The 23,807-nt window shown below is 45.4% G+C and overlaps 1 protein-coding gene across 1 annotated transcript in view; it reads left to right on the top strand.

The window, feature by feature from the left end:
- Positions 1–23,807, top strand: part of TMEM59L (transmembrane protein 59 like) — a 110,952-nt gene that overhangs the window by 34,014 nt on the left and 53,131 nt on the right. The window contains exons 3-4 of the mRNA XM_085639804.1: positions 4,400–4,494; positions 22,367–22,516. Coding sequence (XP_085495930.1) covers positions 4,400–4,494; positions 22,367–22,516 — 245 coding nt within the window. The remainder of the gene's footprint in view (positions 1–4,399; positions 4,495–22,366; positions 22,517–23,807) is intronic.

The following is a 23,807-nucleotide window of genomic DNA, read 5'->3' on the forward strand; positions in this document are numbered from 1 at the left end:
AGTAGTGAGAGCGGGCAATAAGAAGCGCATTTGTCCGAGTGCTTACCCAGTTTCAGGATAGCAACAATCACAGCTTCTCTCATCGAGGGCGGCATAGTGCCCGATACACACATATCGTCAAAGAGTTCGGTCATCTAGGAAGGCCTTATAGAAGGTAACTGTGAGGCCGTCCACACCAGGAGCACCCCCCCCCCCCCCCCCCGCTGCTTTCATGTTGGAAAGACCTAAGAGAATTTCCTCTCTTTCAATAGGTCTCATAAGAAACTCACGACGGGTGTTCGTGAGCCATGGCAGTTTTATGTGTGTTAGGTAATCTAGGATTTCCTCCTCCGTGCTGCTGCTTCCGGTAGCGTAGAGCTCAGAATTGACTAAATCTATCCGCCACCTCTGCTTCTTCAGTCAGGGTGTCGCCTTCCGCTTATCTAATCTTTGCCACCATCGTTTTTTCCCATCGCTTCTTGAGTAGTTGGGCTAATCCTGTCCCCGGTCGCTCACTCTCACCATATACCCGCGCCGTGGCGTATTTACCGAGGTGTTTTATTTCGTCATCAGCCGCCTCATGATATTCCTCCAACAAATCTTTGAGCTCCTGTGTGATTGTGTCCTCCGTTTCAGCCTGTTGGCGATTTTCTAAGATCATTAGCTTCTTTTTTAAGTACGCCTGTCATTTTCGAATCTCCCTGAGAACGCCAGAATGCATAGTCATTGTAACCCCGCGGATATAGACTTTGAACGTCTCCCAGACTACTTGGTAGATATCAACCGAGCCTACGTTAGTCTCAAACGTTTCAATTGCTTCAGCCATTTCTTCTTTAAAAATGCGTCGAGTAAGGTGGAAACCTCCATGTGAAGGGAGGATTTCCTTTCTGGGGCTGTCAAGCACCAGCAGTATTGGAGAGTGATCCGAAAGAGTGCAGGGAAGTACCCTGCAGGAATGTGCTCTCACGTTGAGTTTCCTAGCTGCCAGACAATAATCTATTCGTTGTGCAGATCATGGTATGCTGAGTAGTGTGTAAAGCCTCCTTTGCCTGGGTACCTCTGGCGCCAAACGTCGCACAAGTCACACCTAACCATGGAGCCCTCCACTGCTCTGGCTGCCGCGTCTCTCTCCGGCCCTCCCGACCTATCAAGCCGCGGGTCCCTGACCAAGTTAAGATCACCCCCCCCAAGCTGTAGTCCCTCGCCTCCCAAGTCTACTCTGTCTGACAGCGCAGTAAAGAACTCAGGGTTGTCAAAATTGGGACCATAGATATTGACAATGAGTAGGTCCATGCCCTTTCCCCTACACCTAGTAATAACATATCTACCGTCCCTGTAAAATGGTACAAGAGTCCAGGCTGACCTAGGGTTGAACCAGGTGATCATCCCCGGCGCATTAGTGAATCCGGCGGCACGGATGTTACTGTGTAGGCCTCTACTATGCAACATTGGGCTGTTGGGAGGAAGGTGAGTTTCTTGTAGTAGTGCTACATCTATTTCGTGTCTCGTCAGGTAAGTCAGGATTTTGCGGAGCTTCCCGTAGTCGTTAAGTCCTCTAACGTTCCAAGTGAGTGCACGGAGTGTCAACATTCACGTCGCTACTGGACTTACTGGTATTCGTCGTAAGGTGTGTCTTGTCGCGCCAGGCCGACCCGTGGTACAAGTATGATGTGTGCTCTTCGTGTGTAGTCAAGAATATAACACAAGAAAGGTGGAGCTGTCTGAGTCTCATGCTCCACCCACCCCCCACCCACGTCAGGCCATCCCCAACTGTGCCCCAACGAAGTTCACTCAAAAACCCCTCCTGTGTATACCGTATGGACTGAAATTCTAAACATAACAGTAATTCTGGATCCCCCTTCCCTCAAAACAGTACCCAAAAAGTGCAAAACACACGTGGGCAGACGTTGCTCGCCTAGCAGGGCTATGCGTTCGAACTAGACTCTATTCTTACTCCTTCCGCCAACTTGCCTCTATGATGCATCTGTCCTTTAGTGCACATCAATCCCTCATAACGTATAACCTGCATAAAGCCTATTAGAATACAAAAAGTCCCAGCACAGTTTAAACACATCACTCTTATCTCTGAATAACTGCACAGTATATAGTGTGGTCAATCCTGTGAAACACTGTTTGTTAAATCCCTGTCTCTTGGGGCCTTCGTGCGACAGTACTTTATCTGCCGGAGGCTGCTAGTCAAAACAATCCTGGACTGGAAATCCAGCAGGCAATAGGTCAGTCCTGTTCATCAAATTGCCCTCCAACTACACCCTCCAAGGAGCTGCACTCTGGACCAGTACACCGTTCCTTGGCCCACTCCTTCAGGGCCTTCTGCAATGCTTTTGGATCAGTGAAGATTCGGGAGTGGCCGTGACGGTTCACCGGTAGTCGGGCCGGATAGAGCATGGTATAGGCTATGTGTTGGTCTCTCAACTGGCGCTTCAACGGCGCAAATTGTCTTTGTGCCTCTTGGACTCGAGGCGTGAAATCCGGGTATAAAGAGATGTTGGCCCCCTCGTACTGTAGTGATTGTTTTTCTCTGGCTGCTCCCAGTGCCGTGTCTCTGTCAAGATAGTTCAGCAGTCTCGCAATTATCGGTCGTGGAGGGACGCCAGGGATAGGGCGAGGGACCGGTGTACTCTTTCTACCACAAACATGGGGGGAAACGTATCGCTGCCAAGGAGGGTGACCAGAAGTTTCTCTACAAACTTCTCCATGTTGCCAGTCTGTCGACTCCGGCAGGCCCGTGATCCTCAGGTTATTGCGTCGGGAACGCGCTTCCAAGTCCTCCGCTTTATCTTGTAGCACCTCTAGGACTCTCGCCATCTGCTTGTGGTCAGTGTCCATTGTGGTCTGCGCTTCCTCCACTTGAGCAACTCTATTCCGTCCTGTCTAGTCTTTCCGCGTGTTTATCCAGTCTCTCAGACATTCTGTCCATCCTGTGCAACAGTGAGTAAATTTTTGTACTCAACACTGAGAGGCTGCTCTGCAAGCCTTTTTCCATAGCTGCCAACATGGTGCGAATGTCGCCATCCGACTCCTCCTGTGTCTGATCTTGCGCATTGTCCCCTTCATCTGCAGTGTTTTCCCGCGCCTTCGTCTTCCTGTGGTCAAACGTGATTTTGGGCTGGGTTTTGTCTACTCTTCCCATCGTGCTCAGATCAGAACAGCGGCCAGACTGTATAACCTTCGAATGCTGAGGCAGATAGGGGCCAACAAACACCTCAGTGGTAGGACCTCCCTATGTTTCCAGCCGCAACCTCCGATCAATGCGCCGACCCACACAAACCAACTGCGTCTTCCTCTCACGACTTTGTTGCTCCCCCGAGGCCTGCATGAGATCCCACGCCAGTGCTGCCAAATTCTTCCCCGTCAACCAGTCGAAGCTCGATGTTGTGTAGTGCTGCATTACAGGCCGGCTGGGATCCGGCACAGGGGTTTCAGCTGGGCCCTCCGGCAGCACGCTGACGGTTCTGGCATGTTTGCTGCTTTCAAGGTCCTTACGACCGACCGTCCAATTCTGGGTCGTCCCGCGGTCTCCAGCAATCCCAAGTCTGCCCACTTCGAGATGTAGGGCTGCTATCGCATCCCCGCCGTGCGCGGCTGGGAGAATCGCGGTGGCAGCGCGCGGTCCGCCACGTCACACTCACCGCAGGTCACGACCCAACGTGTCTCGCGGTGCCACAGCGGGCCACGTCTGTCAGCTCCACCGCGTGTGACAGGACGTGCGACGGCCCTTTCGACACCAGCAGAGGCCAACGGATTCTTTTAGGATAGTGTGTTGGCAGTTCGAAGTAGGTTGCTCAGGCGGCCATCTTCGTGGCTCGCAAGGTCCGCCCCCAGGTTTTGGACATAATTACTTGAGTCAAACGGGTTGCTTGCAGTGATAAGTAGATGAAATTAGTCCGTTTTGTGAATGAACAGATGCTAAATTAAATGTGCACTTCCAGAGTTTCTTTTGCTTAAAGTTATGAATAAAATCTCTGCAGCAAAAGTAAAAATACAATCTCCACGATTGTAAAATGATTTACTTGATACCTAAAAGGTCACCCCTCTAAAAGCACCACAACCATCACCCCACTGAATGCGAAACTTCTTCTGTAGAATTGTGAATCTCTCATGCGTTTCTATATCTTTGTGGAAATGTGGTTCTACTTCAAAGAAATCCCTGCATGATCCCTGATATCGCTGTTGGGTCAAACGGCTTAACTTTGCAGGTCGGGTTTTGTAAATCCTGTTAATGGAGTCCTCACCCCTGACTCATGTGAAATGTTCTTCCTCTGTAAACTGTGTTAATAGAGTCCAATGCTTGTTTTATATATGTAATGTGACTCATTTGGCAGTTTTTTTATTATCAAAAAATGAAATTGAAATGTTTTCATATGTTCCAACGCTTATTGACCTCTTTTCAATGTTTTAGCATGCTTTCAGGTTTTTAATAAAGCCGAAGAACAGCATGGCTGTGTAACTGGCTGCAAAAACCAGCGTCCTTTGGCGGGGAGACATAAGGATAAGGTAGGGGGTCTTAACATTTATCTTCTGTTGTGTGGAAGAAGTGAGACAAATGCATTAGTGGTTTCTGTGCTTTAATTATTGAATGTTACAAGAAAAAATTGTCAAGTCGATCATTTGTTTATTTTACATCTTTCAGTGAACCATTGGTATCTGCACTGTGCATCTTTACAACTAACATGCTTTTCACTGTATGTAACTTATAACAGCGCCCAAGGCTTGTTAAAGAAATCCGAATGGCTGATGGAAGCTTTTTGCTATGGACAGGAGACTGGTTAAATCTTATCTAGTGGATGGGGGGGGGGGGGCGACATCGGAAAAGGAATTGTATAGAGAAAGACAAGAGCAGGGACTATTAAAGAGTGGAAAAGCCTTAGCCTGTGAAGGGTAAATGTTTCTGAGCAAGCTGGAATTGACTGAGACATGCAGATGATGGGTGGATAGTGAAACGAACTGGTAGGGTAGTGAAACGAACTGGGAGCGTGCATATCCAAAGTAAAGAGTTGTAAGGGCAGGAAACACTGTGCGAATAAACAGGTTCATAGGAGCCAAAGGATTCCAAGTAACATTTGAACAGGAATATTTGCAGTTTGTTACGAAATTGAAAATTATTTCCAGCTTTCACACATGATGGCTTGGCTCAGAGGTATTGTTAGCAATACTTGCACTGTTCGGTTTTGTCGCAGACATTAATTTGCATAAATTACGGTAGGCTGTAAGGAGTTTTAAACACCCCTTGCTTTAATGGCCCCAAGCTGTAGTCCTCATAAAAGGCCTGTACGGCTCACTGGTCCGATCAGTACAGAAAACCTCAGTAGACGCATCCATTAATAAAGGGAGTTTCCAGTCACCAAAGAGCACTCTCATTCCTGTGCATTAAACATTGTCGATGTCTCCAGGCACTGGTAACTGTTTAGGTCCCTGCAGTGACCTTGTCCATAAATCTAATGGTTCCGCAGCATTAAATGTAAATGCCTCATGTAGTATTGATCTTTCATATCCATAGATGTGCCACACCCTACTAGCGCCAATGGCATTACTGGTTCCAGACAACGTCCATAAGGAGTATTGATCATTCATTAGCGTCCTGTGAATGTAATGATTGTCAGACAGTAATGATACTCTCTTCTCCTATGTATTGATGAGTAACCATGTGTCCAGCCTTTAAGAAGCATCATTATGAATTCGATCTTCCCCTACATCATTCTTCTAAATACCTTCAGCTCCAGCAATGTCTGAAGACCCATATGGGGTCATCGCCGTGGCTACTGCAAGACTCCCCTATTTTATCCTATTTGCACGTTTGGGGGAAACTTAAAGGTGTTACTTCTGGTATATACAAAATTTTTTCGTCTCATCTTTTCTCTAAATCTCTTTCACACGATCTTCAGCGTAAATGGCAATCTCGCCTCTCAATTTCCTTTTCCGATACTGAATGGGATTTGATTCTAGAGAATTTGAACAAGGGAGCCCGGGAATCAAGGCTCAAATTTTGTCTTTTCAAAATACTACACGATTGGCATTGGTCTCCAGTCAAATTACACAAAGCTGGTCTTCTCTCCCATTCTAACTGCTGGAGATGTACCAATTCAGGTTGTGATATTACTCATATCATTTGTGAATGTCCTAGTATCCAATCTTATTGGGCTTACATTGGTACTACTTTAAATTCCACTATGCCCCTAAAATTGCCACTCACACCAACTAACATTCTCCTGCATGACTTACGTCACTCCCCAAAGCTTTCGAAACCACAACTCCGCCTTTTTCATACCTCAATTGCTACTGCTAAAATATGTATCCTGCGTCATTGGAAATCATCTTTACCTCCCTCTCAGGAAGATTGGTTGGTAGCGATGATCCAGACTGCCTCACATGAACGCACAATATATAACCTTCAGGACCAAGCTGACACCTTTCTTCGAATTTGGTCTCCATTTCTTAAATCAAATGCTGCTAATTCCCCTGCTTCTACTTTTACCCAAGCACATTAATCAGCTTTTATCTTCTCTTGTCCTTTGTTTATCTCTTTTCTTTGCCTTCTTTATCCTCTGCTTTATCCGTTGTGGCGTTCTTTTGTCTTTATCTAAATTACTTTCTCTTCGTTCTATCTATTTATATTTTCTGCACTTTTATTGTCTAGATTTCTTCCCTTTTCTTTTCCTTATAGGTTATTTCTTTATTATGTATCATTCTATGCCTTGACCTAATTATTACTTCAATTAGTATTTATTTATGTAAATGCATATTTATATCATATTTATTCATCAGTATCCTTCTGCATTGCTTCTCTCAACCTGGATTTATTTTCTTTTTATTTATTGTTTATGCTTTGATGTATTTGTTCTATAAAACTCAATAAAAAATTTCAACACAAAAAAAGAAGCATCATTATAAGCACCAGGCCGTTATGAATATCCATGTCACACCTTGTAGTAATGCCCAATAGACTTAAGCAGTGTCGTACGTCAATGGTCCTAGGAATTCATAAGCGTAAATGGCCCCATGATATAACTAATATCAATGGTGGTATGCAGTTCAGTCATGACAACATCCTTGAGTATTAATGGCCCCCGAATAAGTAAGTATTGTGGTACTCCGCATCAGTGGCACCAGGCGTTTAATGATCATCACAGGCCCTATGCACTGTCCTTTCCGCCTTCCCCAGAGGCTGAGAATGTTGGTCTTGTTTTCTTACCTCCTGTCTTGTCTAAGGGAAATTACCTTATTTTTGCGGGAAATTACCGTATTTTTGTTATTATTTAAACCCACCTGGCCTTGCCCAAGTGCTAGGAAGGTTGTTTGTGTCCCCTTGCCCAATGTCGGTGGTGGAGATTTCAGTCTAAAACACCTTACAGGTGCTCTGGTGCATTGTACGGGATTGCAAACAGGCCACAGGGATATGTGACTGAAAGCGGAACAGGACATGTAAGCCTTGGCTAAGGGCCAGAATTAATAATATTGTGCCACCCTCCATATAAATATTCAGCTTTCCCCAAGGGTGGGAGGGAGCTGTGCCGTTTTAAAAGAGCAAAATGAGGAGCTGGGGGTATGTGGGCTGAGCAAAGTTTTTTTAAGGTGGCCAAAAAAGATGTGGCTTGCACATATCATCAGCTGTCATCCCCCTCGATCCTGTGTTTGCGTCGGAGGAATTGGGGGGGGGGCGGGGGGGGCGGGTGGACTGGTTTGCACAACAGGAAAAACCTATTTATGTTGTATGGGGGTGTCATCACAAACCTGAATGGGTGTGTGGGAAATGGTGCTCCTTTCATGGGCTATTGCTGTAATGTTTGTTCTTACCTGCCTAAATGCTGCCATGTCTTGATGTTATTCTATGCGCAGTCTTTTTCCTGTTTTTACCGCTACCTATCCATGTCGTAAACTTGTAATAAAGTTGGTTATTTAAAAAAAGTAAGAAAAATTGAATCGGGCAGCTGATAACGGAGGGGGTGGAGGTCCGGGATGGGTGGCAGCAGCTATACTGTCCTTTCAGCAAGTTCAGTCAGATCCTCATGAAGCAGCTGTTCCGGTCATCCTTGCCCATACAGTATTTTTCAGGAAAGGACGACCAGGCAGCTGATAGCTGCCTTGATGTCCTGTTCAACCTGGCCACTGGAGACGCTCTTAAAAAGCTCTCATTCTAAAAAAGAATTTGAAAAGAATTATGGTGTGGAAGGAAGTCTGGACCCAAGGCTATGTTCACAAATATGAATCGGACATTTGGGCAGCAGTTACCGGATTGTGATGTCCTCCACCCTTATTATTTTGGAGGTTACCATCTGAGACATAGATTTTCCTACATACGTTTGTAAAACATTAATATTGAGTTTCTGAAGCAAAATGAATGATGCCTAAATTCCTAAGGCTTGCTCGCGGAGATCTTCTCATGTCAATCTGGTAATGCTAGCCACAGACCCCCCTCGAGATGGCCATTGCTAGTCATTCAAAATGAAAGCATTTGCTAGAAATGTCTGTTCCTGGAACATTACTTTCCTTTGGCAGTGTGCTTTTTGTCTGATTAATATTAAATCTTTACACATTTTCCTCAACCTTCCACCTCCCCTCAAGAAAATATCATGCATTTGTTGGTTCAATAGGGTGCATTTTTGCATGGGCAGAGCATGGGAAATTGAAAGTAACTGACAACACAAGAATGTATTGCTCTTTTTGGCAACTCTTGCACCATATCTGATTTAGCTGAGTGGTCCTATGCTTGCCTGGCCCCCTCCCACATTGTTTGCCCTGTCCCTCTCCTGTATTGTTGCTTGCCCTGCCCCTCTCCTGCGTTGTGTTGCTTTTTCTGTCCCTCCCGCGTGGTGCTGCTTGCCCCATCTCTTCTGCGGAGTGTTGCTTGCCCTGCCCCCTCTTGCACTATGTTGCTTTCCCTGTCCCTCCCATACATGTTTGTGTTGTATTGCTTGCCTGGTCCTTTTTGTGTCGTGTTGGTTGACCTACCCCTCCCACCAGGGAAAAAAAGCAATATGGCGCTGCTAATGCTGGCTGCATCATAGCACTTTGTTTTGTATCTTTCAGTCATGCTACACAGCAGCCGTGCTGCTGTACAACACGGCTAAAATACATTGACAGAGCCAATAGCTCTTGTATAGACGAGACCTATTGCCTTTGCACCACACTTCCTAGTTGAACAAGTATCTGCAGACTAGTCCAAGCTGCGCTGTGCTCATTGTTTTCTGTGAGCCATTTGGAACCTGTTGTTGATTATCAGAAGGTCAGAGAGAGGTTAGTAGAGTCCCCCCTCTTGGTGAAACGCCTTTCAGTTCAATGCTAAAGGAAAATTTGCTTTTTTTGGGTTCCTGTTTTGATCATGAGGTTCTAATGAAAACCAAAGTAAGCTCGTTATTGGCGAGTGTTGAAATGAGTTGTGTGTTATCTCGAGTTGAGAGGAAAAGAAGAAAGAGGAAACGAGTACCACAATGACTTTAATTTGCACCACTTCTCGTCCAACTTTAAACAACAGTAATACTAATCTAAAACATTTGTATTTGGTCTTTAGGAGCCATGTGAGTGGCCTAGCGCACTCTAGGCTTCTACTGTTACTACCCTAAACCATAGTGGTTCAGTAGGGAATCTGTGTTTTGAATTTAAATTCACACACTTGATTGAAATCTTGGAAAGACCTCTCCAAGGGACAATACCTTTGCTAATTGGAAGTCAATTGGCAATAATCCTTCTTGCTATCTGCTCACCTTTCCGTTTCATTGGACATTTGCGTTCTTGGCACCCACGTACCGGAGTGCGCCGTGACCAGGGGCCCCTGTATGTCAAGGCTCAGCATGTGGTAGCTGGGCGCATCATCCTCCTACGTGCGGTTAAAAATATGACCCGTCTAGAACCACCAATGACTAATATGTCTGCCGATCCCCTAGTGGCCACAGAGCTGAACCTCCTTGAGACAACAGTGCATCATTGTTAATGTAGATAGATCTCTGGGGATATTGCTTTTGATGCCAGCAGAGGAGGCTACAATTCATAATCTGTGGATTGGTCTTCAGTGTTTTTCAAACGAACTCTTGGATTGTGGCGTCTACGTCCTGTGCTGATCATCTGCATGACATTACTCAACCATCACTATATTTACTCTCTTCTGCCCATACTTCTCTCTCCTTCATTATCCGATGTCCACATGCAGTCCCAATGCATCCATATGTTATGGTCTCCCCCTCATGGCGCATGCTTAGCCCCATCACTGCCCACTTGCGCTAATTTGATGAAATACGTGCTCAGCTTGTTACACGCTATTTTCAAAATGATGACACTTACCATAATTATGCACTTTCTTAGTAGAAATTTACTGCAAATAGTGCAGTGAACGGTAGGTAATTTGCAGGAAATTTTTACCTCACAAGCACAGGAATAGGAGAACTCAAGCAGCTGTTCACGGTGTTTTTAACTGCATCCTCGCCCCAAACATTGACAGGAGGATGCATTTCTCACTAACGAATTGTGCAAGCGATGAATTTTCTTTTGTTTGGATTTTATCTGAAAAGGGACTTTTGAAGGTCACTTAAAAGGTCTCTTGTAGATGTGTAGATTTTGTGTTCTGAATTGCATTTTGGATTGTGGTAAATTGTAACTATTTCAGTGGCTTTATCGTTTTTGCTAAACCCGTTATCTCCTTAGTGAAGTGTAAGTGCTCCTCGGCTGAAGCTGAATGAGGTGAGTAGTAATTATCTCCCTGCATTATGTTTTTTGGCATGTTACATAACAGTATACTTGTCATTATAAAAAGGGTAGAGTCGTGCACCAGTTCTACCCTGACGCAACCCTTCTTAAATCCCAATATCCTGCCTATCTGGCCTTCCTTCCCCTGTGGTCATCTGCATTCTGAAATCTGTATTAAGTCCTGGGTATTGGGGGTTCTAATGCTGGTGATTCGGAGTCCTAGGTTACAAGGTCTCCTCTTGTCCTGTGCTTAATTTGTAAAATAAAATCAAGTGCCATGGCTTGAATTATTTCTCTAGAATCCACTGCAGCTGCATCACCCCAGCTTTAGCCACTATTGCCGGATTCCAGTGACAGAAGTACAAAAATAAAATCGCCACTAAGTATTTCTGATTACAAAAATATGCACATAGCTCCACCATGTGGTGGATGAATACGTACTTGTGGTTAGAAAAAGGTGCCGGTGCTGGGAACATGCAGACACCGGCCCAAATTAAGCACTGCTCCTGTCATCCCATGAAATGATTTCCATTGGCCCCAGGCCTTCTCATAACTTCCTAGGACTCCCTCTCCCTTTATACACCACCTGCTCTGCTGCTAGGCAGATATTCTAGCGTGTTTGCCATAATAATTTCGTCGGGCCTGCTGTTTATCCTGCAACCTAGCTATATTCTTTTTTTTGCAATTCTAAAGCCCAGTGTTCAAAAAAGTAGTGTGGCTCTGGAGAGATCAGCATTTTGCGGTATGCCCAGTATCAAGTTGGGGGGTACTAATTTATTTATTTATTTGAAAAGTTTTGTATAGCGCGAACATTACCCCGTAGGGTATCGGAACGCTTCACAGTAATGGAAGGGGGAGCAAAGTAGGGGAACGTTGAAGTAAGAGAGGCTAAGATGTTGAGCTAATAAAATTGTACATAAATGCAAGCAAAGTATAACTTAATAAGGTAAGGCAAAACGTTACTTAATAGGTAAGGCAAAGAATCATAAACATTAACAGTTGATAGGGAAAAGAAAAACGGACATTTCGAAAACAGACGAGCCATGATCCAGTTATGGCAGGAACTTGTTCATTAGGATTGTTTTTAGTTCCTGTTGAAGGCTGCCGTGTAGGGGATTCTGCGAATTTCTAGAGTGAGAGAGTTCCAGATCTTGGGTGCCGCGCCCGAGAAGGCTCTGAGTCTCGTTTTCTGTTAGCAAAAAGTCTGTGGTTTGAGTAGCAATGAGTTAGCACTTCTGGGAGGTCTGCTACCACCTGATACATCCTCAGGATCTGGACCCCGACTTTGGCCTCTAGTTCATTCAGGACTTTTACGCAGAAGCAGCTCACGCCAGGGCATGGAGGAAACTTCCCTCCGCACCTGGCTTCTCGACCAGGAGTCAAGGCTCTCCCCTCTTATACACCTGCTCCAGTTATATTATATTCGATGTAGCATTTTGAGTTGAATCTTATGCAGTCGTGCCTTAATTGCGACCTTCCTAGGGTGGATGAGTATCTTCGAGGGGTCCCAGGTCTCACACCTAGGTCGTGTGTACTCTCTGTGCATGCTTATGGGTTTTGCAATGAACACAAACTAGAGAGTTCTCAGTGGCACATCCAAGAATGGAAGTTTGAGCTCTCTCTCTCTCTCGCTCGCGCTCCCGGGAGGGAGTCGGTGTTCCTCCCATCACTCTCTGGGATACCCATGCACCACTCAAGTCTGTAAAACTCATGTTTCAATTGTGTTGCCTCTGCATCATTTTAGCAGAAGAGTTTTTCCGTTTTCAAGGCAAGGGGAATAGAAAAATCTTAAATATGACTTTTTTTGTTACGGATCATAGCGTTGTAAATTGCAATCCTTTCCAAACACAGTTTTGGCAGTGTTCTGAAATTCCGCGGCTGCGTGGAACAGTGCGGGCCCTTTAAAGCAGCGGCCCATAGTTGAGATCTAAATCTTATTGCAGATAGCCGGAGGCCAGTTCCTACTAAGGAACCGGGACAAAACCAAGACTGATAACATTATTCAACTTCAAGCATTCTGCTAATTAAATCAAAACTGTTTTCTTTAGACCTAAGAGTGCACAGGCAGAATAGATTAAGGAAAGTAATTGGGTTCAGAGATGGAGCCATTTTGTGTAACGTTTGGACTTAATCTGGCAGAGAGAAAATTGTACTTTTGTTTTTAGTGTGAAAATATTATCTTAACTTTCGGTCTACAAGTCCTTTTTTCTCTTTATAATAAAAGTAAGGAGGTTTCAAAAAAACACATTTTAAGTCCAGGTTGTTCGTAAAAGCAAGGTGGGTCAAAATCGAAAAGAAAATGTAAATGTTTTGGTTGACTACTTTTAAAAGCGTGAAGAAGCAGTTCCTACCTTAGCCCTTCAACATTTTCTCCACTTCAGTGTCACACAATCCGTTGTGGTAAACCCAGGAGGAAAGCATTATCTTAAGACCCACAACATAATGACTGCATCAGCATCTACTTGCACGGTGGAAAGGACAAGGTTGGTTAAAGTTCTTTGCAGATGTGTAAATATTACCAGTTATGAGCAGTTTAGGACTAGAGGTTGTGATGCACAGTAAACCATAGAAATGTACACCCTCCCCTGGGACTGCAGGTAGGCCGTCACCACTTGGCCTTTATCTTTGGGGTAGTTAGAAAATGTGGGTTAATAGACAGTACAACACCTTTACATGTATGAGGGTACAGGAGGAAGACAACACCCTTCCACCTCACCAGCCACCTGTGAATACTCTACAAACCACTTCCCCCTTACATTAGCTCAGCCCCAGGACTATCAGCCATTCAGGACCATGCACTCCGTTTCGTCAGAGGCTCATCTCACTTGTGACAACTTTAACAGTGAATCTCAATCTTTCACTTTTGAAAGGTTGTTCAGATTGTATTTAAATTCTCCAAAATGTGCCTTGCATTGCAGGTAAGAAATGGCAAGGCATCTTTTGGCAAAACCTTTCTTGGTGAATATGCTTTTTATTCCTCTTTCTGAGCTGTCCTTGGAGAGGGGCAAGATCCCCCACCACTCCATATCATTGTTTTGAATTCTTAGCTCCTGACTCAGTTAATGTCCGACTTCATCTTTTTTTTTTTCTTTCTTTTTTTTAGAAAACATACAGGTCAAGGTGGCTTCTGCAAATATGTATACTTGAGAACATTACAAGAGTAACTTACCAAGTTTCTTTAGCTTCACCCAGGATGATAACACTGACCGCCTCCATCCATAATGTTATGCCCACTCCAAATATCTGGCATTTAGCCAATAAGACTGGAACTTCCATGACCTGCAAGCACCCAGTTCTGCTTGTCTAAATACACTCCTGAAAATCTCTCTGAATCCGTTATTAAACTGCATTTGGTATGACACCACTTGCTGGAACAGTTGTAAGATCCTGCTGCAAACTTGAATATTAAACTGTTTGCGATTTTAATGCGCAAGCAAGCATTTTACACCAAATGCTTTATATGATAGAGGCTTCTAGATGCAGATTCCTTACCTTTTGAATTTCCCAGGCGTCAGGCTGGATCCGGAAACTTTTGCTGAGCAATACCCCTTGTTCATGCTGTTGGGTGACTCAATTCAGCTCAGCATGACGGCGTCTGATATGACATCGCCATGCCTATATAGGCGCCACCCAGAATCTCACTAACGTCAGTTCTTTTCTTTCCACACCAGATAAGCGCCTATCCAGGAAGAGCTACCCCTCTGTCGCTTTTTGACAGGCTTTCTTCTACACTTTTGTCGAATTCGAACTTCCTGTGCAAGCGATGTCTTAGAGGAAGACCAGCTTCATGCCATGCGGTGCCTGCCACCGAAAGATGATGTTGTTAACCGATCCCCATCTCGTTTGTTTGTTGTCTAGAGCACGACCACGACTCAGTCATGCTCGGACTGCCGAGCTATAGCTCTGAAGGTCTTCAGAGAGAGGGCGATGAAGCTCCTTGCAGCCCGGCTGTTGACACTGTGGAGCAAGACTCCACGGAGGTCCCGGTCCAAATTGAAGAAGAGGAGGTCCCGGGACCACTCCTGGAGCCTTAAGTCCTCTTCCTCCCACTCGAGGTCTTCAGGACACTCGGAGAAGAGGCATAAGAAGAAGTCCAAGAGGACTTCATCTTCACCATGGCTGTTGTCCGTCGACGAGTGAGGTAAGGAGCATCAAACCTCTAGGCAAGGTTCCACTGAGCCGGATCGACTTCCCGCCTCCCTCCCTTTCCGGGAGCCATAGCTACCCCACTCAAATAAAATGATTTTACGAGGCCATGCGCTGCGTATTTGAGCAGGCCGACCCTGCTGGTGAGCCCGCAGAGTCGGAAGGGGCCCATCGGTTTCGACGCAGTCTGCCATGGCGCCGGTGTGGCCTCATGGATCTGATCCGGGTCGATGATGGTCGTGCCATCGTGACCTTCTCCGGCGTTGGATCCTAAGTCGGTGCCGCTGGTGCCCACCGGCGGCTCCAGCCCGATTCATCCTTGACAACACGAGGCCAGAACAACGTCACTCAACGCCGCTTCCGACGTTGCTCGACGTCGATTGAACCCAGGGGTTCTATTTTGTCGCCTGAGCACTTTGAAGATGTACTAGGCTCAGGAGAGTAATTGGAGGGGTCTATGAACCCTCTGGAACACCAGGAAAACTTTGCGGAGCCTTTGGACTGGTATGGGCGAACTTGCGGAAACCAGTGGACTGGACACTTCTCCAGATACTGGCATGCGCTCTCCTCCATATGGAGGAGGGGGCATCCTATGCCATGGTGGTTAAAAGGGCAGCTGAGGTCCTTGGACTAGAACTGCCCTCAGTGCAGGTCAGGACTAATCTGACTGAAGTGCTTCAACCTGAGGTATCCACTTCCGAACCCCTTTTGCCCTTTAATGAAGCACTTACAGACGTCCTACTAGGCCTGTGGTCCATGCCTAGCACAAGGTCTCCTGTGAATAGGACAATTTTACGCTGACATCACCCTACACCAGGCGTTCCTAAGTTCCTCAACCAACAGCCCACCCCTGAAAGTTTGGTTTTGCAGGCCTCTCCTTCCCAGGGCACGTTCCCTTCCACCCCTCTGGTTAGGGAATCCAAAAGGTTGGACTAATTTGGGAAGAAGTTGTTTTCTTCCTCCAGCCTGGCATTTCGATCGGGAAATACCGCATGCTTATTGGGTTTCTCCCACTCCCTGTGGGAGACGGTTGCGCCAGTGCTGCCACAAGTCCCTTAGGATGCCCGGGCTCTGCTCTCCCAAGCAGTCAAGGATGGGAGAGATGCAGCAAAATTCACCATATGGTGTGGCACAGATACGACTGATATGCTGGGCAGATCGATTTCAATGGCAGTGGCCTTAGGCACCACGCCTGGTTAAGAACAACTGGCTTCTCAGGCGATGTCAAAACCAATCTGATGGACATGCCCTTTGATGGAACTCGTCTTTTTGGGGAAAAGGCAGATTTGGCCCTGGTCAGGTTCATGAACTCTCCAGCTACAGCCAGATCCTTGAGTCTCTACTCCTTGTGGCCAGTCTTACTTTCGCCACTTTGGTGGCAACGGGAGGGGTTTACAGCTGAGTCAGCCCTATCCCAGCCACCGTCCTGCACAAACTGCCCAAGCCATGTGAGGATGTGGACGTGGTGCATTCTGATCCAGGAAGGGAGGCCAGAAGTAGTCTGCTACACTGCCCCCAGCAGCCCAGCCTCCAAGCAATCCTAGGCTGAATCTGCAAGACCACACTACTCCAGTTGGTTGAAGAATCTATCATCATCTCCCCCACTGGAGATCCATAACTTCGGACAAGTGGGTCTTGCAGATAGTCCAGGGGGGCTATATTCTTCCTTTCCATTCCACCTCCCATTCTGCTTAATCGGGAACGGCTGAGTGAGGATCATCTGAAATTGCTCCAAGAGGAGGTTACAGCATTCTTGGCCAAAGGAGTTCTAGAAAGGGTCCGGGTTTCAGAAGTAGACAGTGGTTGTTAACCTGCTACTTTCTGATTCCAAAGAAGAACAAAGGGTTTAGGCCCATTTTAGATCTTCGGACTGTCAGTCTCTTCTTCAAGGAGAAGTTCAAGATGCTCATTCTAGCTCTGGTCTTGTCTGGCCTAGACCAGGACTGGATTATAGTGTTGGACCTGCAGCATGCGTATTTCTATATTCACATACTGCCAGGCGACAGGCGTTACTTGTGGTTCAAGATAGGTCGCAAGCACTTAAAGTTTACAGTGCTCCCCTTCGTCCTTACCAGTGCCCATCAGGTATTCACCAAGGTGATGGTGGTGGTCGCAGCTCATCTGCACTGGTTAGGAGCGTCCATCCTCGCCTACCTCAATGACTGGCTTTTGAAGGTGTCCTCACCCCAGACTGTCGTCTCCCAACTTCAGACTTTGACGAACCTCCTGCATTTGTTAGGGTTCTCTATAAACGTGCCGAAGTCACACCGGACTCCTTCTCAGATGCTCCCTTTCATTGGAGTAGTTCTGGACACGTTGCAGTTTCCCTATCCTCCCGAGGAGTGAGTCCAGGAGATTCAGGTTATGATTTTGATGCTTCAGCCTCTATCCTGGATTTCGGTGAGACTGACTGAAGCAGTTGGGCCTCATGGCCTCCTGCATACTTTTAGTAAAACATGCCAGGTGGCGTATGCGAGCTCTGCAGTGGGATCTGACGTTCCAGTGACCGCAGCATTGAGAAAATCTCACCGACATGGTCCAGATCTTGGAAGGAACTGCAAGAGATCTGCAGTGGTGGTTGAAAAACTGCGATTTGGTCAACGGTAGGCCCCTTTCCCTTCCCCAACCAGAGCTCACAATAGTGACAGATGCGTCACTTCTGGGATGGGGCGGCCATGTGGGAGAGGTGGAGATCGGGTGACACTGGTAGTTGGCGGAATCGGGGCTCCAAATCAGTTTATTGGAGCTTCGAGTGATTTGTTGGCTTTAAAGGCATTTCTTCTCTCTGTCAAGGGGAAGCTAGTACAGGTATTCATGGACAATACCACTGCCATGTGGTACTGCAGGGCAGAGTGGCGTCGTGGACCCTTTGTCGCGAGGCCCTGTGTCTTTGGACATGGCTGTAACAGCAGGGCATGACACTGATGCTTCAACACCTGGCAGGTTCTCTGAACGCCAGGGCGGACAAACTCAGCCGTCGATACCCAACGAATCATGAATGGCATCTCCAGTTTGAGATGTCGCAAGGTCTCTTTCAGCAGTGGGGAAAACCTTGGTTAGATATGTTCGCCTCCGAAGAGAACGATTAGTGTCGGTAGTACTGCGCACTGGAGTTTCCAAGGCAGCTATCACTCTGTGATGCTTTTCGTCACGAGTGAAGCACAGGCATGCTGTAAGCATTTCTGCCCATACCACTCCTGCCCAGGGTTCTGAAGAAGATCAGGAACAACCGGGTCCAAGTCATTCTTGTAGCTTTGGACTGGGCAAGAAGAGTCTGGTATCCAGAGCTTCTAAGAATGAGCATCGATCCTCCGATCAGGCTTACCCTTCGGGAGGATCAACAGGGGGGGTCCTTTACCCGAACCTGTCAACTCTGCGACTCCATGCGTGGAGATCAAACTGCGGCAGTTGATAGCCTTTGACCTTCCTTCTGAAGTCTGTAACGTTATTTTGGCGGTCAGGCGGCCCTCCAATAAGACGGTATACGCTTGCTGTTGGCAACAATTTGTATTGTACTGTACAGAAAGGTCTATCAACCCTCCTTCTGCTTCTCTTTCCACTGTCCTTTTGTTTATTCTGAGCCTTACCCAACAGGGCTCTTCTTTGGGAACTCTCAAGGGGTACTTTTCTGCTCTGTCTGATTTGTTTGCGGCTGCCAGACCGGCCCTCTCTCTTCAAATTTCCGATCGTTCATAAATTTTTTAAAGGGCTGGCTCATTTGTGTCTGCCTCCGCCCTTTGTTATGCCACAGTGGGAACTTTAATTTGGTCCTCACCTACCTGATGTGTGCTCTCTTTGAGCCTTTACGCAATTGTCCCCTCCGGCTGTTGACTATCTAAACAGCCTTCTTAGTGGCGATTATCTTGCTCGCCTCCTTATCCTATGTCCTTTCCGGACAAAGTTATGCGTCGCACCCAAGCATCCTTTTTGCCATAAGTTGTGACCCCTTTCCACCTGGGTCAGTCCATCACGTTGCCCAGTTTCTTTGCCCCCCTGCATCCCTCTAAGGAAGAGGAGCGACTCCACTGGCTGGACCCAAAAAGAGTTTGGTCGTTCTACCTTGACCGCACAAGAGTTCCGGGTGGACAACCAACTCTTTGTGGGGAATGTGGGAGCGAAGAAGGGCAAAGCGGTGCAAAAAAAGGACTTTTTCTCGCTGGCTCGTTCTCTGCATTATGATATGTTATGCCCTGGCAAAGAAGGAGCCCCCTGAGGGATTAAGGGCCCATTGCACCAGAGGAAACGCTGAGAGTACAACCTTGGCTCAGTGTCCCAGTGCAAGACATGTCAGGCAGCAACGTGGGCATCTTTGCATACGTTCACAAGACACTACTGCCTGGATGGTGAGGTCCGCAGGCATGGGCACTTTGCCCGCTTGTCCTGCACGACGTCCTAATATAAGATATTGGTCCGCAGCCCGCCGCCGCGAGGGTATGGCTTGGGTATCCAATTCAAAGGTATCGAATCTGCAGCTAAAAGTCCATCAGATGAACAAGTTATTTACCTTTTGGTAATGCATTATCTGGTAGAGACTCTAGCTGCATATTCCTTACAGCCCCACCCATGCCTCCCCGCTTTGCAGACTAATATTGTAGGGGTAGGGTTGCTCCCACTTTCAGGACCCTAGTTTTGCACACAACTACGCCCGTTACTTCGTGGCTCTGCACTTCTGGCGTTGAAAAAAGTACTGAAGTCCACGCTCCTGGGTGATGCCTATATAGGCACCGCAACGTCATAACAGACGCTGATGCGTGGAGCTGAATGGAGTCACCCGACTGCGCCCGCAAAGGGTATTGCTCAGCAAAGGTTTTTGTATCCAGCCTGACGCCTGGGAAATTCATAGGTAAGGAATCTGCAGCTAGATAGTCTCTACAAGATAATGTTAGTTAAGCCTCCGTTGTATCTTTAAAAATGCCATTGTGAGTTGCAGTTGGTCTCTCAACTCTTAATTAAGCCGCACCTCGTTGGCTGAGAAGATTAAGCATGTATTGGGTGCAGTAAAAATACTTGAGGCCTTTTAGGGAAGGGCCTACACTAATTTTCATATGGCAGCATCATGGCTGCAGTACACAGATTAACTCGGGTCACTAGAGGCGAACACTACAGGTTGTTTTCATTGCTAGCATGTTTCCTTTATTCGGCTTTGCCCATTGAGTTTTACAGAGCAGGCAGTGTTGGCTGGAACTAAGTCCTTGTTCCAACGTTTCTCTCTATGCTTCATCTATGAGGAAAAAGGCTCATTGGTGCTCCGAAACAAATTTACTTTTCATTTTATTAAATGCATCTGTATTTATACTTCCTTGTTGTTTTCTAGATGGTATTTAATCTCCTGTGTGACTGAAGTAGGAGAATGACCGAGTTAAGGTGCACTGTCCTTTCCAAACCCTTGTGTCATCTACCAGTTGTTATTTTGCCTGGCTCATGGTGGGAAACTGGAGCAGTGGCAAATTGTAATGGGCACAGGGCATTTATGTGAAGTACTCACTATGTGCAGCTTTGATCAGATATACTCCTAAAAATCTGTTTTGGGCTTTCAGTAATATGTGGCAATATTGAAGTCGATAATATAGTCTAAATTGATCTGGTAGCATGTGGCAGAGTCGGGGCTGGTGTGGCAAGAGTTTTTTTTATTTTTTATTCTTCCTTAGCTTCTCCATACCTTTTCCTCCTTTTTTTTTTCTTTTTTCCTTTTTCTAGCCATATTAGCTGTTGAAAAAGTACTCGCTAAGTGATATCTGTTCAGGAGTTCTAAATCCTTGAAGCGATGCCACCAATGCTGTAGGAAGTAAGACTTTTTTACTTCCAGGAGTAAATCTGATTTCAAAGAGTGAATGTGTCCTCTGGTGTAACTTAATGTGGGTCAGTTAATTTAATACTGTGTTTTTTGTAAATACGTATTACAACGGGCCCTGGACTTGGAAATGGTGTTCCTTCAAGAATACCGTGGATTCATGTCCGCATTTAGGAATTTAGACCTGTGATATGCAAAGTGGCTGTTTACAAACTTCATATTCGGAGGAAAACAACAAAGTTCCACCTGAGGATTTCTGCCTCTTAGTCCAGCCCTGATGCCATGGCATCTAGATTGAGAAACTATCTTCCTGCCACGATTACCTACAACTACGCTGCTCCACCCAGAGGGATCCTTTGTGAAGCATCAAAATTGGGGGTTGTTGCCAGAGTATTCAATTTGTGATGGAGTATACATTCACGCCCCAGAAAGCAATAATTTTGTTTGAAGGTTTGTGTATCACCTTCAAGGTGATAAACCTACTAAGCCTGCCTACCTCCAGAACAAGCTTGCATTGCAGAAGAATATTCATGCTGAGCAGTAAGTCCAGCATAATTCAAAATCTCACCTTTTTATAAAGGCAAAAATAGTAAATGATGCGTTCTCTAGTCTGACCCCAAAATGTGGAGCGCCCATCCTGAAGCCATACCGATATCAAACACCCTTCTGTTGCTCCAAAAATACTTGGAATCCCGCTTGTTTAAAAAGACTTGATAAAGGACCCAAGTTGTCCAATATGTTGCCTTAAAGCTGCTCTTCGTTTCTATTGCTGTGTAATATGATGTTTTCTGGAGGTATGTGTACAACCATTCTGATCTAGAACACTTTGTGAATACCTAAATACTTACTATTCGTGGAAGTGAACTGGCGGACCAGGGGCAGGTTGACTAGAGATGCCATTATAGCAACATGTGCGCCTTAACATCTAGAATCAACGCAAGGTCCATAGTGCGCGCGCAATGCTTGACAAAACGTTTATTTGGAACTGACTGCCACTGAAAGGGGGAGGGAGTTTTTTTAGTAATAAGATTAAAGTGTACCAGAGGATATGTCTAACTGTACATGCATGATGTTGATCAAATTCATGGATGCTGTGAGTGTTTGAAAACCCAATGAAATCTGGTTTGAAGAAAAAAAAGGTTTACTATTCGTTGGAAGAATTCTTGGTACCGGCTAATGTAATGGCTTGTTCTCTTATAATGAAGCTTGTGGGTTGACTGCCTTTTCTTGTCTCTATCCTTCTGAGTTTGACCAATTTCTGAATAACAGCCTTTGAGTTAGAACAAGAATAAATATACCAACTCCTCCTCCAGATCATCCCACTCTTGCATCCTTTTAGTAACTGTGAAGTGTAGATGGCCATCATTCTACAATCGGAGTTACCCTTTCAATATCCTTGTGCCACTTCTGACTATATGCAAATTGTAGTTCTACATTTTTCTTCATAGTTTTTAGTGAATGTGTTGATGTTTTTATCCGTTAATGGCCTTTTCTGGCTGTGAAGTGAGGTTTCTGTCTCGTCTTGAAGGTATGATTTGTCAGTAGTTGCCTATTTCCTGCTTTCTATGTCCTTGATACATGATTTTGACCATTTCCTACATTCTAGTTAAATATATGCAACGAGTACTGATCATAAACATGACTGATATTTCTCGGTAAGTTACTAGTTCAAGATCCACTTGAAATTGCAGAAATGTGGCCTTAAATAATTAATCTCCTTGAAATATTAAGCCCTTTTTCTATTTTTGTTTTCAGACCTTTGAAATCAGGCCTCCCTCGTCTTCGTCTGTCTTCGATGTGGTCTCCAGTTTTTTCAGTGATATAGTTAGCTCTGCCCAGAGCTTTATCTCTTCCACATGGACCTTCTACTTGCAAGCTGATGATGGCAAAGTGGTTGTATTTCAGGTATGATAATTAGAATATGTGGATATCTTTATTTTATTTACTTATAGACCTGAATCACTAACTTAGATTTAGAAAAACTTGGATTGAAAATAATACATTCACATAAAGCTGCCTTTATTGAATAATGTAGCATAGTGAGGTTGGAGTTAGTTTTCGCATTAGTACTGCATTCCGATTCAAAACCAGTGTGTCCTTCTGAGGTTGATAGTCAGACTGCCATTACAGGAGATGATGGTAACACCAGTTCTTTACAGTGCTGCATATCAACAAAACATTGCTACCATGTACTGCATACAAAAATTATTATGATAATGAAGTACTACATTTGATTCAGTTCTGCCAAGCATCTGTGTTATTAGAAGCCAAGAACAGCATCTGTCCGTGCGCACCTGTTGTAGAGTGGAACGAGGAAGCCAATATCCCAAGTTTGAAAATGTCTGGGGAGAATAACTGGGAATAGCATTTAGAATTGGTTCAGCATTTCTTTCGCACCAGAATAGTTCAATTCCTTTTATCTGCTGAAGGTATTAAAAAATGATTCTTGCCCTAAAGGTTTCTAAAGCTGACCACTGGCGAACATGTCAGTAAGTTAGTGCAAGATGTCATTGGATGCCTTTTCTCCGATTTCCCCCCTGAGCACAACTGCCTGCAAGATTTCAAGGAAACGAGGTTCATAAAGATCCTCATAGCTCCCTACTGGACAAGGCCTATGTAGCATATCTTTTCCTGGTACACCTTCTTGTGGTACATCTACATGGCTTCCATCTTCTCATTGTCCGAATGGACTAATATGCCGTACAAATCTCTTGTCCAGCAAATTAGTCAGTGTTTGATAATGTGAACTCCCTCGGATTGATGGCTTAGCACCTGAGGTCCCTTGCTAGGGGCATTTAGGCCTTAAGCATCTTGCCTTTGTATGAGGACTTCATTCTAAGACATGGAAATTATGTTGAATCTATAACCTGATGCCATATAGCTGGAAGCATTATCACTGTATTTGTATCTAAGGACAGGACTTTTATATAGTTTCATCCGTATACATCCAATTATCACAAGAATAAATATAAGCCTTCCTCCATGCTATCCCCCCCCCCCTCCCCATTTGCTTCATGGGCAGCATGGTATATAATGCCTCTATGTTGTAGGATCTTCGTTGCTAGTCATAAATGTTAGAATAATTCCCTGCTGCGTACTGAGATTTATCATCAAATATGTATATGAAGGTGAACTGAGTGTGAGTCTAACATGTCCATACGTTGCAGGGCATACTCCATAGCCTATCAAATGCAAA

This window comes from Triturus cristatus, chromosome 12 (genome assembly GCF_964204655.1).
Source record: "Triturus cristatus chromosome 12, aTriCri1.1, whole genome shotgun sequence".
NCBI lineage: Eukaryota > Metazoa > Chordata > Amphibia > Caudata > Salamandridae > Triturus > Triturus cristatus.